The following is a 19,859-nucleotide window of genomic DNA, read 5'->3' on the forward strand; positions in this document are numbered from 1 at the left end:
TATATATAAGATAAAGAAGTGAAAAAACTCGGGACCAATTGAAAGAGTTTCTTATAACCGAGTGTACCCTGTATGTGAGTTCCCTATAAGTAAGATTCACTGTAAAATTGTCAAACCCAGCAGTCTTTAATATGTACATAATTATCAGATGAATATGTTGTTTGAAAATTAAAAATATATGAAATGAAAGAAAAATGTTCATAATTATATTTTATTAATAGTGAGAGAAACATGCACCAAATAATCACAACACAAAAAAGTAGGGGCATATTTTGTTCTGAAACTTGTTATTCTAGTTCATATGCAATATTCATGTTTGTTAAATAACAGACATTTTATATATTAAAACTTCTATTTGAGAAATTATAATCAGCTTATGAATCAATGTAATTGTATCAACTTTAAATTTTTAATGAAGTTTTCATTTGATATAGCTGTTTTGACTCTTTGAATATCTTAAATATTTGTATATTACAGCTATTATATGATATCATTAAAAACAAATAAAGTTTAAATTTTATATAGAATCTTTATATATTAAGTAAAATATACCTTACCTTTTATGAATCTGTAAATCTTCTTTGACATCAAAATAAGTTGTTGTTTTTGGGCATGATTAACATAAATACCGATTAAAATAAGAAATAAATAAATGTATTTATTTATTTACTCATCTTCATACATTGTGACTGTAAAACATAAAGTTTTATAAAATTGATGACATCACTCATGATGTAATCACATGTAAAGTAGTGAGTACACTTACACTAAATTTATATTTAAACCTCTTTGAAAACTTGAATTGTGAATATGAAAACAGTGTAAGTGACATATGCTTTATAACCTTCATATTTTTTCAATAAAATGTTGTCTATCTTGCTTACAATCACTAATATTGTGTCATATTCTTTTTAATATTAAATAATTTAAAACATTTTTGCATACTTTCATCACTTAAACCTTTTGCTTATAAATGGATAGGGGGAAAATTTGAATGTGAAACTGATGTAAGTGCCCGTGTCACTTAGTCTAGTTTCACATTTAAAAAAAATGGAGCATTTTCACTTACATCATTTGTCATAATATGTATTATGAGATAATCTTATTTAATGTTGGAAATTATAGAAAATACTTATACATGGGACAGATATGTTATTTCTAAACATGATTATAGAAAAAAGTGATTTTTGTTAAAAATGTCACTTACACTAGTTTCGCGTTAAGCCCTCGATTTAGTTTCTTATGGTAGGTTACATTCATTCTGTGTATTCTTACTCAAGTTTATAAATTACTTATTTACAACGTTTGCCACGACAAACATTTTCTTTAATTAAAATAACTGTTGAAAACTATTTTTTCTCCTATTCAAATCTACTAGCCAATCACATTAAACATTATATATATACGAAACAAAACCATACGTAATGTTAAAAATTGTACAATCCTTACTTTATTATTCCGGACTTCTGTACTGGTCCTAAAGTGGTCCGTTTAGTGATTGTATTTTACTACCTTTTGTGAAAACTATGAATAATACTTAAAAGGAAAAGAAGGTAAAGTAGCAATTAAAAAGGCGTATTAACTACGTTCTTTCAATTCTTTCATTACATTATTTGGGCATCAAGTTTCAAGAGGTAATTATATTCTTTTGATTCTCTCAGTTTATTTATTTACACATGGTAAGATGAAAAAAAAAATTCTCAATAGATATGGCTTTATACCATTAAAGTAAAAAAAAAATAACACAATATTTAAACAATACAAATAAAATAAAAGCAGTTTTCTTTGAATGCATTTAACAAAAGACTTAAGATGAACAAAAACGTTGCATGATTAATTTGTATTTGTATTTGTGATAATTCGAATTGAAAGATGCCTTAAAAACAAGCTGGTACAAAACACGTAGTGCCTCTGTCTTTCTTAGAGCATTTGGTTTTAGTTCATAGGATATGTTTTTTTTCCAAAGCATCTATGTCTTGTTATTCCTACTGATAAAGTACTATTTCTTAACTTCCCATCACTGTTCATATCCGTTGCGCATAAATAGCATTTCCTGTATCGGCAATTACATGTAGTCTTTTTCGGTTGCGCAAGACGTTCGTGCACCGTTTTGGGTTGTACAGTTTTCATTTCTTTATCAACTATATCATTCTTTATCTCACAGGCATCTTTGGAACTTGTCTGAAACTCATCAACAGTTACAATGACATTCAAAGGTTTGCTTCGCGGAGGACCAATACGTTGCTTCATGCGCTCTAAAATTTTTATTTCTCTGTCTATGAAATTAACATCGTCTTCAATTCTTCTGAAAGCACTTAATTGCTTATTCTTAATTTCTGAACTTGAGAAATTGTCAAAATTTACAACAATAATGTTCTTAGAAGCGTTCGAATAGAACTGTTTCCATAATATTTCAAATTCTTGAACAGAGCTTTCATCGCAAAGATATTTGCTACAGAGAAATACCACATAGTTTCTGCTCTTATTTATGCCCTCAGTAAGATGGTCCTCTTTTTTACTGCCAAACGAGATATCGTAAAACGGAACAAAAACCGAGTACCCTTCTCTGCGAAGTGCAGGCATGATCCCACGTTCAATCCAGCGGAAAACCTCCATATTGTCTTCAGAAAATGAGAACATTGCATCGTATTCAAAGTCGTCAGGTTTTGCTTTTTTATCGAAAAGTTTTCGTTTCAAGAGCAGAATCTCATATCTAAAATAATACGATAACACAATAAATGTAAACAATAAAAGAAATACCAAACCAAGAAGAACCGGAACAAAATAAGGAACTGTCACCGTTGCAAGACAATCTAGAAAGTCTGAGGAAATATCTTCAGCTGGAACCAAACCTTTACTTGTGGAACATTTCAGATTTCCATGTGCACGGTTATTTCTGACCCAATCTCCTATCCATACATTGTCGCAGTTACATTCCACTGGATTTGTACCAAATATTATTCTATTTGGATTCAATTTACGGAAAGAGTCAGGTAAATACTTCAATAATTGACCACTTATATCAATGTGAACACCTTCACCAATATTTTCTGCAGCACTATTATCAATTGTCCGTATATCATTTCCATTCAAGTTCATGCTAACTAGTCTGCTCATGTACTCCTTGTTAGGAAAATGGGATATTTCATTACTAGGATCACTGCAATCTAAGTTAACTCTATCATTATTCCAATATCCCACTGGTGTAAAATCCGGCATACTTGTTAAACCCTTGCACACAACTTTGATTTCGTCATCTATTGGTGTATCGGTACAAGTACAACCTTTCGGACAGTTCGGAAGGTCACATGTCAAGTCCCCAAATGATTGTGTTTTATAAATGCTGTTCAGATTTCTACCTTTCATGTGTTCTGGAGTTCTGCATGTTATATTATCAATATCTAATCTTGGCCAATATCTAGCTGCATCTTTACCCAAATCAGCTAAAACCGGATATATTTTGCAATCACAGGCAATGTCACTGTCGTCGAAATCAAATTGACCTTTGAAATAAAATCCAAGCTTTGAAAAGTCATGCACACCAAGGGAACTAAAGTTAAGAAACGAGTCAGTTGATGTGTTGCGTAAAATGATATTTCCTGGACCGTGAATATTGTTTTCGTGCATAACGTAATTTAGTACGTTTGTCTCTGTTGCAATTTCGCATCCCTCATAGTTAATCTCGCAAAATGGACCCGGTCTTACAATATTTGTGATATCTATAGATTCTAAGATATTGAAGGAAAAGTTTGCCACTAAAATGTTCCCATTCTTCTTTTGAATAGTATTAGGATCAAGTGTTTCAATATAATTTCTGGACATTGACACAATCCTCAGATACTTCATGTCCGAGAATGTTTCATTGCTGAGTTCCGTTATTTTATTGGAGTCAAGTCTGAGAGTATCCAACTTTTTCAAACATGTAATGGAACTTATGTCCTTGATTCTGTTAAAGCTAAGATCCAATGTTACAAGACTGTCAGCAAAGTCACATAGATTATCAGGAAATTTTGTTAGTCTACCATTTCTGTGAACAGCTTCGTATAAGGTATGATTTCCTGAAGGAATGAACAATGCTGATCCATAAATATCCTTATATTCAACATACAGCTGTCCAATTGTTACATTGCATGCAGTCGGATCAAGTTGCCAGCACGTGACAGCTTCACAACAACAACAGCGTTCGTCTTCATCAGGATTGTTGTAACAGTGATCAGGGCAATACATGTCATCCCTTGAGTTGTTTACAGGTGCCCATTTCCTGTATCCATTAAATGTTGCATTTGTAGAAATGATCGCGAACACTGAACAATATTCTATGGAAAACAAAAATACAAAACTCAAATATACTGTTTTGAATTGCATTATTTACCACTGAATATCGCTTACGCTATATAATTAAAAGAATCAGTCCTCTTTCGCCTTGAGGTAAAGTTTAACGAACGTAAACTAGAGGTGATTTAGAATGAATTGACAAAGCCCGTCTCGAATTTCGAAAAATCAATTTGATGTTTAACACGTTTAAGAAACCATTATATTTCCAGTCACTGATAATGTAAATGAATAATACCGTATATTTTAGCGCTTCTTTAAATAAGGCTTAATTGGTGAAATTATAAGTTGTCCAATGAAAAATCGTTTCATTTTTCAAGTTTTTTTTATAAATTCTATCCAAGTATTCAGCACCAACTTGTCGTTACTTATTTAGGGGTCGATCAGTTAAAAATAAAACATGTAAACGTCAGCATTATTGTTATCCAATTAAATCAGCTGTATAAAGCTACAAAACATAATTACAACCACTAAATAGTTGTTTCACAGATTTCATTTAACAATCACTTACGTATATATAGATACTCGATAGGATAATGTTACATGTATTACGACGTTCCTTTGTTTGGTTTTGCTTTACGGCATCGCATTAATATGTAAATTAGTTAATTTAAAATAACTTTACAAAATAACATCACTGGGTAGTGCATTAATTATATATTAATGTAATTTAGTTTATTAATTTATTTTCAAAAGAATATAAATATTCAACTGTAATAGAGAACGATTTTCAATGCTGATTGACTGTTCACATCATTTGGCGGCGTCTTTGGTGTGCAGCATCAACATTTGAGCCGTGTCACGACAAAACCAACATAATGGGTTTGCGACCAGCATGGATCCAGACCAGCCTGCGCATCCGCGCAGTCTGATCAGGATCCATGCTGTTCGCTATCAGTTTCTCTACATGTAATAGGGTTTGTAAGCGAACAGCATGGATCCTGATCAGACTGCGCGGATGCGCAGGCTGGTCTGGATCCATGCTGGTCGCAAACCCATTATGTTGGTTTTGTTGTGACACGGCTCATTTAACATGTACAGTTCTGTCGTATATCATCGATGTATCCCATGCAGTTAGAAATGATTCATGATTTTGAGGGTTTACGGTAGTGTTAGTCTAGTAGTAAGACATAATACCGTTAGGGAAGCAGTTTATAAAAGTCAAATTATGACTTAGAAATGACTATTAGATTATTTATCATAATTTAAAAGTAGCAAAATTTGTACAAAGTACTATTTTGACTTCCATACATTATACTTAATCTCTATAGATGTACTATTACCACAAAAAAAGAAACTCAAGGCAAAGATGGTTCAACAATTAAAAAAAAACTTTTGAAAAAGTAGAGTTTATGAGGTCAAATAGGACTTTAGCAAACAAAATCTAAAATTAATACGAGGTGTGTTCAAATATGAATGCAACTGGGTCAACTTTTTTAACAGTGCTGAAATAATTATCTCAATTCTTCAAAATACTCACAACCATGTCATATACAAAGATTTAGTCTTTTAATCCAATTTTTAAATGCGTGTTCATAATCTTTTCTAGGTATACTCTTCAGAGACAGTCCATGGGGGTCATCTTCTGGTCATGAACAATCATCATACCAAGGTTGAAGTGCCTAGGCTTAAACGTAGTTAAGTTATTGTTCGGAAATCGTTTTTACTGTCAAGGTCAATGAGACCTTAACCTTTGACCCCTTGACCCAAAATCAACAGAGATCATCTACTGGTCATGATCAATGATCAAACCAAGTTTGAAGTTCCTTGGCCCAAGCATTCTTTAATTATTGATTAGAAATATTTTTTTCCTACAAGGCCAATGTGACCTTGACCTTTAACCCCTTGACCCAAAATCAAAAGGGGTCATCAACTGGTCACGAACAATCATCCTATCAAGTTTGAAGTTCCTAGGCCTAAAGCACTTTGTAGTTATTGATCGAAAACAATTTTTACCTACAAAGTCAATTTGACCCATAGACCCCAAAATGTATAGGGGACATCTATTGTTCATAAACTATCATCATACCAAGTTTGAAGTTCCTAGGCCTAAGCATTTTTTATTTATTGATCGGAAACCATTTGACCTACAAGATCAATGTGACCTTGACCATAGACCCATTGACTCCAAAAGGGGTCATCTACTGGTCATGAATGATATTCATATTAAGTTTAAAGTTTCTAAGCCTAAGCGTTCTTTGGTTATTGGTCGGAAACCATTTGCCTACGGACCGACAGACCGACCGACAGACAAATGCAAAGCAATATACCCCCCCCCCCCCACTTCTTCAAAGGGGGCATAATAATCCCTTTCAGACACCAACGCGGAAGTTTTGAATTTTACCCTTATCCATATTATTTTTATGTAATTACAACTAGGACATACCGCTTTCGTGATCAATTCCTATGCATCAAAACTGAAAACCGTAGTTAGATAGCCGATAAACACCACTGAGACCGATATTATATCTTGTTAATTATTTTTTTTATTCATAACAAAACAAAAATACTTAAATACGTCAATATATATCAATAAGCTTAAATGCGAACAGAATAACCCCTGATCCATTTCAAAATTTCATTGGAAAAGGCTGTTTTAGTTTTATATATAGCTGCTGTGCCCAAGCTCAAATCGTACAGAATCCATACTTAACGTGTTGCTATTGCCCAGCTTTGAAACTTGAATAGTCTGTTCAAATTTTGTGGATTTCAATATCAAAATGCAAACTTTAAGCTATCAAAAATATAGAGCCTGGCCAGACAGCACTGATGTGAAGACAGGACTAACTCTATGATTGTGACGAGTTTAATGTTTAATATAATAAACATGTCCAAATAAAGCATGGGAGAAATGTAGTTGTTGCTTAACAATGTTTGTATTTTCTGACATCATCAGATTCGTTCCGCATTGCAGTTTCAATATAAATATTTTGTCATTGCTTAATAACTATCCAAATTAATTCTCAAGAACAATGAACATAATTTACGTCAAAAAGTATTTCTGCTACATAACTTGATTATTCTACCTATAACACTGTGCAAAACTGTAATAGAAAATGCAAGTTTTGGAGAAAAATAAATATAAAGGACGGACAAAGGATGAAGGTTAACTCAGATCGATATTTTCCCATGTTTCCCCTTTATCACTGTATATCAATAACGGCAAAAGTACTTCTTATACGCATTGAACTGTGGAATGACCTTTTGCTTCACAACTGCTTTATACACTTTATACACAATTGGTCAATCATTATAACGAGTACGCGATTCTTATTGTACGTAAGGTTTGTTGAAAATTAAATGTCGCGTTTTATTTACATATCTTCACTGTGTTCACAAACACTGCACTAGAAAATATAGTGCATATAAATAGTCACGCGCGTAGTTCATAATATAGAAGACGCACATAATAACTGATATCGGAATTAGCGTCTTTAATTGCAACATAATAATGTTAAAAACAAGTTACTTGTTTTTCGTTGTCTTTTTTGTAATTTTGAAATACTATTCAGTGTTCGCGATCATTTCTACAAATGCAACATTTAATGGATACAGGAAATGGGCACCTGTTAACAACTCAAGGGATGACATGTATTGTCCAGATCACTGTTACAACAATCCTGATGAAGACGAACGCTGTTGTTGTTGTGAAGCTGTCACGTGCTGGCAACTTGATCCGACTGCATGCAATGTAACAATTGGACAGCTGTATGTTGAATATAAGGATATTTATGGATCAGCATTGTTCATTCCTTCAGGAAATCATACCTTATACGAAGCTGTTCACAGAAATGGTAGACTTACAAAATTTCCTGATAATCTATGTGACTTTGCTGACAGTCTTGTAACATTGGATCTTAGCTTTAACAGAATCAAGGACATAAGTTCCATTACATGTTTGAAAAAGTTGGATACTCTCAGACTTGACTCCAATAAAATAACGGAACTCAGCAATGTAACTTTCTGGGACATGAATTATTTGAGGATTGTGTCAATGTCCAGAAATTATATTGAAACACTTGATCCTAATACTATTCAAAAGAAGAATGGGAACATTTTAGTGGCAAACTTTTCCTTCAATATCGTAGAATCTATAGATATCACAAATATTGTAAGACCAGGTCCATTTTGCGAGATTAACTATGAGGGATGCGAAATTGCAACAGAGACTAACGTACTAAATTACGTTATGCACGAAAACAATATTCACGGACCAGGAAATATCATTTTACGCAACACATCAACTGACTCGTTTCTTAACTTTAGTACCCTTGGTGTGGATGACTTTTCAATGCTTGGATTTTATTTCAAAGGTCAATTTGACCTTGACGACAGTGACATTGCCTGTGATTGCAAAATATATCCGGTTTTAGCTGATTTGGGTAAAGATGCAGCTAGATATTGGCCAAGATTAGATATTGATAATACAACATGCAGAACTCCAGAACACATGAAAGGCAGAAATCTGAACAGCATTTATAAAACACAATCATTTGAGGACTTGACATGTGACCTTCCGAACTGCCCGAAAGGTTGTACTTGTACCGATACACCAATAGATGACGAAATCAAAGTTGTGTGCAAGGGTTTAACAAGTATGCCGGATTTTACACCAGTGGGATATTGGAATAATGATAGAGTTAACTTAGATTGCAGTGATCCTAGCAATGAAATATCCCATTTTACTAACAAAGAGTACATGAGCAGACTAGTTAGCATGAACTTGAATGGAAATGATATACGAACAATTGATAATAGTGCTGTAGAAAATATTGGTGAAGGTGTTCGTATTGATATAAGTGGTCAATTATTGAAGTATTTACCTGACTCTTTCCGTAAATTGAATCCAAACAGAATAATATTTGGTACAAATCCAGTGGAATGTAACTGCGACAATGTATGGATAGGAGATTGGGTCAGAAATAACCGTGCACATGAAAATCTGAATTGTTCCACAAGTAAAGGTTTGGTTCCAGCTGAAGATATTTCCTCAGACTTTCTAGATTGTCTTGCAACGGTGACAGTTCCTGATTTTATTCCGGTACTTTTAGTCTTAATACTAGTTTTATTGTTAACATTTTGTGTGTTATCGTATTACTTTAGATACGAGATTCTGCTCTTGAAACGAAAACTTTTTAATAAAAAAGCAAAAGTTGACGACTTTGAATACGATGCAATGTTCACATTTGCTGAAAATAATATGGACGTTTTCCGCTGGATTGAACGTAAAGTTGTTCCTGTATTGAAAGAAGACGGATATTCACTTTTTATCCCCTTTTACGACGTAGGGTTTGGCTCGCACAGAGCTGATGCAATAGCAGAGGGTATTAGTAAAAGCAGGACATACGTTGTGTTTCTCTGCAATATGTATCTCTGTGATGATAACTCTGTGCAAGAATTTGATTTAGTTTGGAAGCACTTCACGATGGACACGAAGAAGAATATAGTTGTTGTAAATTACGACAATTCTGAAACGTCCGAAGTACGTAGTCGACGTTTAAAAGCCTTCATTAGAATAAGGGATGACATTAACTTTACAAACAGGGAATCTAGATTGATTGATCGTCTTAAAAAACGCCTTTGTCCGCCGAAGAAAAAAGTTGATCATGATTTCAAATCCTATAAAAACAGCTGTTTGAAAGAGGAATTAGATAACGAAGATGACTTAGAAAAGAATAAAGTGATCTTTTCTTCAGACGAAAATTATATATTGAACGCGCTAACCTTTGAGGGAAAACGTGAAAACGATCGTGAACACGATAATGTTATTCCCGAACATGAACATGAAAACTTAAACAATGGTTGCAAAAAACGAAAGAATGGAACTCGACAAAGAAGAAAAAGATGGTACAATCGATTATCAGTCAGAAATAAGTCTTGCAACTGTAAATACAGAAAATGTTATTTGGAACCGGACTCGATTGATGCAAGACCGTGCACAAAACATTCAAAACGTTACAAGGTATTAGCCAAAATAAGAAACTCTGACAAGAATTAAAAAGAAAACAATAATAAGGTTAAATCGGATGCGAAGCAGGCGAGTCATATATGAATTTGAGTCACTGAATAGTTTACTTCGGAATGCCACGGTTTTATTTTGCGAGTCGGCGGTAAAAATACCAGTACATAAAAAACATTCACATACATCAGCTTTACACTTCGGAACCCATTCGAAATTTCTTGCTTTGTTTGAAAAATATTTTTATTTACATTTTCTTCAAATGTATTTGCAGGACAATGTTTTCTTATCTCCGTATACAAATATTGGACTGTACAACTGTCTAGGGTAGTTTACAAAGACTTATAATATCGTGGAACCCGGCTAAAATTTAATCATGCTTAAACACGTTGCTTCCATTTAATGAGGAAACAAAACGCATAAGTTTAAGATCTGTTGCTTTGCATTGTTATAAAACATCTGAATTTTCATTCTATCTAGAAATAGAAAACAGGTTCGTTTTGAAGAAATCTAAATATATATTATTTGTTTTAAGACAGAATGACATGCATTGAAACTTATCTGTTAGAATTTTAGTTATTTTTTTGGTTTTATTATTCACATACATGCGTACATGCATTCTTATTCAAGATATTTTATAGTGCATGTACTTTATAAATAGTTCAACTCATCATTTCGCCAGGTTATCTGAGGTTTTGGAACTTACTTTCTTATTCAAGTTTTTTTTAATTTTTTTTATCTTTTTTCTTTTTCTTTGGCTTTCTTTATTCGACACTTCCTTTATTTTCATGACTTGCATTTTCGGGACTTTCATTCTTGGTATTCGTGACTTCCTTTTATCGCAGTATTCGTATATTCATTTATCCCTGCTATTGATGACATTCTTAAACTTTGCTATTGGTGATTCTCTCTTAAGTAATTGGTGAATTTCTTATTCACGATATTCTTAACATTTTAAAGGTATCACTGAGTTCCTTTAGTCGTGTTTTTCTGTATTTATGTGGTTCATGACTTTTTAAAAATATATGACTTACTTACTCGTGCCATTCGTCACTTCCTTTATTCATGACATTTGTTATTTATCGTAACTCTATATTCTATATAGACTGAAAACCACCTGTAACGCACAACTTCTCAGATCCGTTTCTCATAGAATGGTTCAAGAGATCATTATCAAGTTTCATCAGAATTGTTTTGGTTACTATCTGCAAATGATATTGATAAACTCGTTCATCCGTGACGGATGACCAGATATGCATGAATTCAACTGTCTGCACGGGGAAAGTGTTGTGATTTTAAACATTTATCTTAAATTATAATTAATTTTAACAATAACCTAATGTTTCCCATCCTGAGAAAGATGTTTGATGTGTAAAATGATTCGCATATGATGCGGGAAGTCCGTGTGCCATTTGCCTGTGTCAGACGAGCCATTCAAAATCAGAAACGTTATTCCCGCCAACTTTCTTAAACAATAGTAATGAAGTTTTGATAATGCTTTAAAAGATTATAATTCAATCGGGAAGCATATACTTTATTGAAATAAAACATTAATTGAGCCGCGTCACGACAAAACAAACATTATGGGTTTGCGATCAGTATCCGCGCAGTCTGATCAGGATCTATGCTGTTCGCTTTCAGTTTCTCTACTTGTTATAGGGTTTGTAAGCGAACAGCATGGATCCTGATCAGACTGCGCGGATGTGCAGGCTGGTCTGGATTCATGCTGGTCGCAAACCCATTATGTTGGTTTTGTCGTGACGCGGCTCAATTGATTATTAAATTGGTATGTGCGCGATGTCAGGAGTTATCGTCATGGTATCGAAATGAATGAAAATTTATCACAGATATTTTCACAACTATGTGGCGCCTATAACACAGAGATGTATGAAATTATAAGTCGCTACATTTAAGAATGTATTCGGTTATAATCGCTGTAATAAAATAATTGTAAGAAGTCGTTAATTATACGTTTTGTATTGATTATTTTTACAATTTTACCTATAAATAGACATGTTAAATTTATTTAAGATTTTGTACTGATTTATAACCTTAAATGAAATAAACAAGCAACAAGTATGGGGTGTCGATCAATTTATATTGTATATTTCAATGCACGAACATTACGTTAAAAGAATCTTTCAGTGTATGCGTCACTCTTTCTTCTTTCTTTGCTGGAGGTATTTAACGTGACAGATTTACAAAGATAAACAGACTCTGTTAATGCTTTATTGTACATATTGTGCCCATTTATTGGTTGTTTGTATTTATAATCGTTATTTGCATTTTAGCATAATATCTGAGCATATAAATCACATTTTAAAGGAACTCCACTGAGGTCTATGTAATTTGAATTTCTGACAAAGATCAGCTTGGGCACTGAAATAGAAAGATGGGCAAAAGATAATTAAGAAATATACTCAGATCGTATTTTTGTTTTTATTCTTAGCTCGATTTTAATGAAAAGCGTTGCATCGTTTTTCAGTTTCACAATAAGAATAATATTATTATTATGGAAAAACGGAGTGAGCGAGTGATCTGAAATTTGCCCACAAGTTATTGGTCCAGACAAACATCAAATCGAAACAATATTTGAGCCGCGTCACGACAAAACCAACGTAATGCGTTTGCGACCAGCATGGATCCAGACCAGCCTGCGCATCCGTTCAGTCTGATCAGGATCCATGCTGTTCGCTTACAAACTCTATAACAAGAAGAGAAACTGATAGCGAACAGCATGGATCCTGATCAGACTGCGCGACTGCGCAGGCTGGTCTGGATCAATGCTGGTCGCAAACCCACTATGTTGGTTTTGTCGTGACGCGGCTCATATTATTACGGAAAAATGGAGTGAGCGAGTGATCTGAAATTTTACACACATGTTATTGGTCTAGACAAACCTCGAATGGAACATTTATTTTGAAAAAATATTTCCATCCCGCTATGTCAAAAAAGTTAGTGGAGTCCCTTTAAATCATTTTATTATTATTGTAGTAGTTTAAGTTATATAACAGCTGAAAGCTAATGAAATTATTTCTATACATTATTCTATTTGTAAATACATGTGTAATTTAATATCGCATATCTATTTTAACATGAATAACCTTATCCATGATTGAATGATTTCTTTTGTATACGAATATTAATGGTTTAACTTCGGGTAAATGGAGATCGATTTTAATTTTCTTTTATCCTGGCTTCCTGGTAAAATATCCAATGAAAATTGAATTTATAGGGATTTCCCACAATAGTTTTACATTGTTCAATTTTTCAATGACTGGGTCAAATATCGGATAGAAAAGCGGTAATTCCCCTCCACAGACCCGAAACGTCACAGAGAGGGATAATCTTAATATGCTATTGTGTTGAATTACAAATATACTTGGTATTTATTGGCAACAAAGGGAGTCTCTTTTGAATAGAAAATATGCTATTGTGTTTGAATTAAATATATACGTGGTATTTATTGGTAACAAAGGGAGTCTCTCCTCAATCAATCAATTTTTTAAAATTGTATTTGATCTTTCTGAATAATAGGTAGACGCTATTAAAACTTGCATTACCATTGGCTAGTGTAACTTCCCGCTTAATTCCACGTATTATTTAATATGAAATGCAAAAACGTGACAACGCTGAAGATCCGCATCCACTATGAAATATTTTAAAGTGCAGTATCTACTATTATACGGTCGAAAGTTCAATGTAACCAAATTAGCTACAGTATATTGTTTATGACAGTTGGCACGCACACTAAAGACTAGAAAAACAGAGATAAATATTACTCTCAAACCCCTTTAAAAATTAATACTACGGGCCATATTTTTCTTTTGCATTAAGTACAGTTTACAGTGATTTAGTATTATGTTTAAGGCACGTGATTTCATTTGCTACTTCGGTGACAAATAATTTCACATACGGCGCTACTTTCTCATGTTTCTATCAACAGTATAAAACACATTTGCTTTAATGATACAAAAATATATTATTATAAAAGAACTGTCGGAGGACAGCAACGCTCGACAATTCGAAACAGTTGTCACAAGGGTGTTTCATTGAGTATTACATGTATAATGCTAACCTATATGAATACATAAAATTGTCCCGAAAAGGTACTTATATAGGCTTGTTATGAAGATATTTTATCAAGTAAATCACTACTTGATTATTATTAATGCATAAAATTGTCACAAAAAGGCACAAACTCTTCAATAGTTACGGAGATACCAGCTTACACGCAAAAACTTAACCAATAATTTCTAAGTCGAAAAATGGGCATAAATATGAAAAAAAAAGGCAAAACAAAGTTCTGGGACTTGTGCCAATTATGTTAGATAATCACAGAGAACAAGCGTTTGAAGTTTCAATCCATTCCCTTCAGTAGGTATGGAGATACCAGCTTACACGTAGGGACGCCGAGCCCGACAAATGAGTAACTTATTAGTATTGTGGGAATAGTCGAGCTAAAAACTAAATGAAGGTGAATTGACTACGCCTATTTTTCCCTTTAAAAATACTCTGGTAATGTATAGAAAAACTACAAACATAAAGGAGTAATGTATAAAATCTGGCAATCGGCAACATAATTATGGAAAACTGTGCAGAATTTACCAGCTACAATCTGAGACATTTTGTGTTTTATTTGAATTGAATAAAGTCCCTGGGCTATTTTAACGTGGCTAGTATATCGTAAATAACTAAATATGCTAATGAACTTCGCGCTTTTGTTGTTGTTGGTTTTTTCTGACAACTTAGTCTATTTGGAGCGATTCAGGACAAAACGAACTCGGCAGTATGCGATGCTGATCGCCATTTGACAAGTCTTAAGGTTAGACGTGATGCCTATCTAATATCCCTCATATCAGTAGCAAATCACAAACCGAATCGTCAACTTCAAACTACAAGCCCCTCACTTCTGTGGGTTCGAATCCCGCTAGGGACTTCGGAATCTTTCATGTGAGTAAACTATCTAGCTAGCTTACGGAACGTCAGTGGTTCTACTCAAGTGCCTGAAATAAGACACAGAGAGGTACTGTAGGTCTCCTGAGATCTCCATCCATCAGTTAAACTTCAAAGTCGCCATACCTTTACAGCGTTGGTGCGACGTAAAAACAAACCAAAAAAGTATCATAAATTAGACATGTTCCTGTCATAATAATTATGGTATCTGCTGAGGACCAGATAGTATAGAACAAATGAGCCGTGTCACGACAAAACCAACATAATGAGTTTGCGACCAGCATGGATCCAGACCAGCCTGCGCATCCGCGCAGTCTGATCAGGATCCATGCTGTTCGCTAACAAACCCTATTACAAGTAGAGAAATTGATAGCGAATAGCATGGATACTGATCAGACTGCACATCCGCGCAGGCTGGTCTGGATCCATGCTGGTCGCAAACGCACTATGTTGGTTTTGTCGTGACGCGGCTCAAATGTCTTGTCTTAACATGGTTAAAATTTTAGATCCAAGTATACCTTTTCAGCCATTATTAGATAACACTCAAGTCTTCTGAGTACAATTATCTGATTGAGAAAATAATACATTCACAAATAACACATGAAAAAAAGCTCTTACGATACGCAACTTCTTATACATATATTGCCGATGCTAGTATACATATAAATATATAGCTAAATGACTGTTTAAAACAACTGCAATGATAAATTTTAAGGCTCTAATGCTTGAGGCAAGTAAAAACTTGCCTGTATTAGCAACAGTATGCAACCAGGCCAGTTTGTCTTGCTGGGTTCTACCACTGCTGGCTGCTATAGACCACTGTAATACCAAGATTAACCTGCTGAATTTATGTTATAATTTTGCCCTGCTTTGAATGTAGACCAGTCCATTAAAATAAAGGTATTCCTTACAAGCCTAGTCAGATATGTTCACTGATGTGCAGGCTGGCCTGGCTATATATATATTGGTGGCAAAGCCTAATTATTTCCAGCAAGTAGAGTTACACATAAAGTGAATTATCCCAAAACTAAAATCCATGGCGATTCTCGATACCAAGTTTAAGACAACAGATTGATGCCAAGTTAAAGATAAAAGATTGATGCCAAGTTAAAGATGAGAGATTGATGCCAAGTTAATAATAATATATTGATGCCAAGGTCAAGATAATAGATTGATGCCAAGTTAAAGATAATATATTGATGTCAAGGTCAAGATAATAGATTGATGCCAAGTTAAAGATAATATATTGATGTCAAGTTAAAGATAATATATTGATGCCAAGGTCAAGATAATTTATTGATGCCAAGTTCAAGATATATGCATTGATGCCAAGTTCAAGATGATAAATTGATGCCAAGTCAAAGATAATAGATTTATGCCAAGTTAAAGATAATAGATCAATGCCAAGTTAAAGATAATAGATTGATGCCAAGTTGAAGATAATAGGTTGATGTCAAGTAAAAGATGATAGATTGGTGTCAAGTTTAAAATAATAGATTGATACCAAGTTAACGACAACAATGCCAAGCTAAAGATAATAGACTAATGCCATACTGAATACAAAAGATTGATGCCAAGTTAAAGATAATTGCTTGATGCCAAGTATAAGTTAATCAATTTAACCTATTGTTACATTGCTGTTATGATGCTTTTTTTTCAAGTATCTACCATAGTACTTTTTTAAACATCTATTAGAATGGATCATTTTATGACTGTCACAAAAAGCATTCCTATGATAAATAGAAAAACAATACGATTATCAAAGCAATTTATTCTAGTAGTTCAAAGCATGAATACAGTTGAACTTCTGTAATAACAAATTTTAACAAAAACTCTTCACATACAGTAACAATCTTATAACACAAAGGGTCAAAGTATGGTGTCTTAATGTGGTTAACAATCAAGGAAAATGCATTTTGTATATAGCAATAATGATGAAATACAGGAACAAGACTTAATGAATGTATGATGTCCTTTTAAGGACAACAACGCAACTTTCTGACAATACAAAACCTTAAAAATAAGGGAGCATTTTGAGGTCAATAATCAGAATATTTGATCTTATCCTGAAGTAAGATATGTGTCTTTTTTTTATAAATATTGCATAATTATAAGTTGTTTGATAAAATATCTTAATTTTCTCTTTGCCATAACTAAAGAAATATGTGGTAATCAAAAATAACTCTGAGAATAATATACAAATTATATGTCAAAATCAAATTGCAAGACATCGAGCCATATCAAACTATCAAGATATACTCGTATGTTGCAATCTAATTATCTAAATATAAAATTCTAAAGCATATTATGATAAAAAATACCTTTTAAACATTAATGAGAGAAAATTGCAAAGTTTGTTTTTATCAATTAACCTCTAATTTGCTCAATTTCTTACATGGGCTTGCCTGACATTAAACTTGGAACTACAAGGGGTCAATATACAAAATCATTGAGCTACCAACATACCGGTATAAGGGCTTAGTCAGACTCAACTCTGGCTGACTTAACCTTTGCATGTACCAGTGAACAAAGATAATGAGTTGCCAGTGTCAACAGTAAAGAGCCAGGTCAGTGTACAAATCCTAGTGGTCTAACAAGTAAAGAGCCAGACCAGTCTACACATCCTAGTGGTCTGACCAGTAAAGAGTCAAGCCTGTCTACACATCCTAGTGGTCTGACCAGTAAAAAGCCAAGCCTGTCTACACATCCTAGTGGTCTAACCAGTAAATAGCCAAGCCTGTCTACACATTCTAGTGGTCTAACCAGTAAATAGTCAAGCCTGTCTACACATCCTAGTGGTCTAACCAGTAAATAGCCAAGCATGTCTGCACATCCTCGTGGTCTGACCAGTAAATAGCCAAGCCTGTCTACACATCCTAGTGGTCTAACCAGTAAATAGCCAAGCCTGTCTACACATCCTAGTGGTCTGTCCAGTAAATAGCCAAGCCTGTCTACACATCCTAGTGGTCTAACCAGTAAATAGCCAGACCAGTCTAAACATCCTAGTGATCTAACCAGAAAAGAGTCAGGTCAGTCTACACATCCTAGTGGTCTGACCAGTAAAGAGCCAGACAAGTCTACACATCCTAGTGTTCTGACCAGTAAAAAGCCAGACCAGACTACACATCCTAGTGTTCTGACCAGTAAAGAGCCAGACCAGTCTACACATCCTAGTGGTCTGACCAGTAAAGAGCCAGACAAGTCTACACATCCTAGTGTTCTGACCAGTAAAGAGCCAGGTCAGACTACACTCCCTAGTGGTCTAACTAGTAAAATGCCAGGCCAGACTACACATCCTAGTGGTCTAACTAGTAAAAAGCCAGACAAGTCTACACATCCTAGTGTTCTGACCAGTAAAGAGCCAGACAAGTCTACACATCCTAGTGTTCTGACCAGTAAAGAGCCAGACAAGTCTACACATTCTAGTTTCCTGACCAGTAAAGAGCCAGGTCAGACTACACTCCTTAGTGGTCTAACTAGTAAAATGCCTGGTCAGTCTACACATCCTAGTGGTGTAACTAGTAAAAAGCCTGGTCAGTCTACACATCCTATTGGTCTAACTAGTAAAAAGCCTGGTCAGTCTACACACCCTAGTGGTCTAACTAGGTCAGTCTACACATCCTAGTGGTCTAACTAGTAAAAAGCCTGGTCAGTCTCCACACTCTAGTGGTCTAACCAGTAAAGAGCCAGGTCAGTCTATATATCCTAATGGTCTAACCAGTAAAGAGCCAGTCCAGTCTACACATCCTAGTGGTCAGACCAAACTTTAGTGTCTAGGCTAAATTATTGCTCCTATTTCAAAGCAGGACATGTTTATTACATAACTAGTATAGTGTAGCCTTTGTTATCAATATAGAGCCAGCCCAGACTGTAAATTCATGCAAATTGTCTAAAAAAGGCTTTTTACTATCAAATAATCTTGAAATTTTCATTCTGAAGACTCCAAATTGATAATGTGCAGTTCCAAACATACATGCTGAAACTCACCATTGTCACTTTTGAGCACATGAAGATGAGAATTATAACTCAGTATCGAGCCTGGTAAAACTGTAAAAAGTACAGACTGGCATAGCTTTATACTGGTGTCAAGGACTAATCTTTTTCAGTTTTACCTGGCCTAGCTCTATACTGGTGGAAATGGCTAATCACTTTCAGTTTTACCTGGCCTAGCTCTATACTGGTGGAAATGGCTAATCAATTTCAGTTTTACCTGGCCTAGGTCTATACTGGTGGAAATGGCTAATGACTTTCAGTTTGACCAGAGTCAAAGGACTGATTAACAATATTTGACACAAATGATGGGTGCACAAGTAACATATCTGAGATTTCTAATCAATACAGTTGTAATTCCTCAATTAATAACAAACATTTCAAATATCACAGAAAATAACAAAAACACCCTTATACACAGAAAAATCTCATTTTCATCTCAAAGAAACAGTCACTATCTTATATCTTACAAACATACTTGGCGTTTATTGAAAGGATCTGTTGTTTACCAAAAAGTATTTTAAAAGAAGTGTAAAGACTGTCATAAGTGACTTTCCAAGGGACCCTACAAACAATAATGTACTTCATGCCCCCTTTATTTATCAAAATATTTCAATATCAG

General features: G+C 34.2%; 2 protein-coding genes across 2 annotated transcripts; one reads left to right on the forward strand and one right to left on the reverse strand.

Annotated features, from left to right (window-relative positions):
* Positions 1–1,709: 1,709 nt before the first annotated feature.
* On the reverse strand, positions 1,710–4,788 carry LOC132728951 (uncharacterized). The gene has a single exon (XM_060714679.1). It carries the CDS (start codon positions 4,363–4,365, stop codon positions 1,936–1,938), a length of 2,430 nt encoding a protein of 809 aa, XP_060570662.1. The 5' UTR covers positions 4,366–4,788; the 3' UTR covers positions 1,710–1,935.
* Positions 4,789–7,572: 2,784 nt separating this feature from the next.
* On the forward strand, positions 7,573–10,452 carry LOC132728947 (uncharacterized). The gene has a single exon (XM_060714676.1). It carries the CDS (start codon positions 7,784–7,786, stop codon positions 10,328–10,330), a length of 2,547 nt encoding a protein of 848 aa, XP_060570659.1. The 5' UTR covers positions 7,573–7,783; the 3' UTR covers positions 10,331–10,452.
* The last annotated feature ends 9,407 nt before the right edge of the window (positions 10,453–19,859 follow it).

The sequence above is a fragment of the Ruditapes philippinarum genome, unplaced genomic scaffold, assembly GCF_026571515.1.
Source record: "Ruditapes philippinarum isolate M1 unplaced genomic scaffold, ASM2657151v2 ctg419_1_1_1_1, whole genome shotgun sequence".
Lineage (NCBI taxonomy): Eukaryota > Metazoa > Mollusca > Bivalvia > Venerida > Veneridae > Ruditapes > Ruditapes philippinarum.

What these genes read in the sequence shown, in the direction of transcription:
- LOC132728951 (XM_060714679.1), bottom strand. Translation starts at nt 4,365, where the DNA reads ATGCAATTCAAAACAGTATATTTGAGTTTTGTATTTTTGTTTTCCATA.
- LOC132728947 (XM_060714676.1), top strand. Translation starts at nt 7,784, where the DNA reads ATGTTAAAAACAAGTTACTTGTTTTTCGTTGTCTTTTTTGTAATTTTG.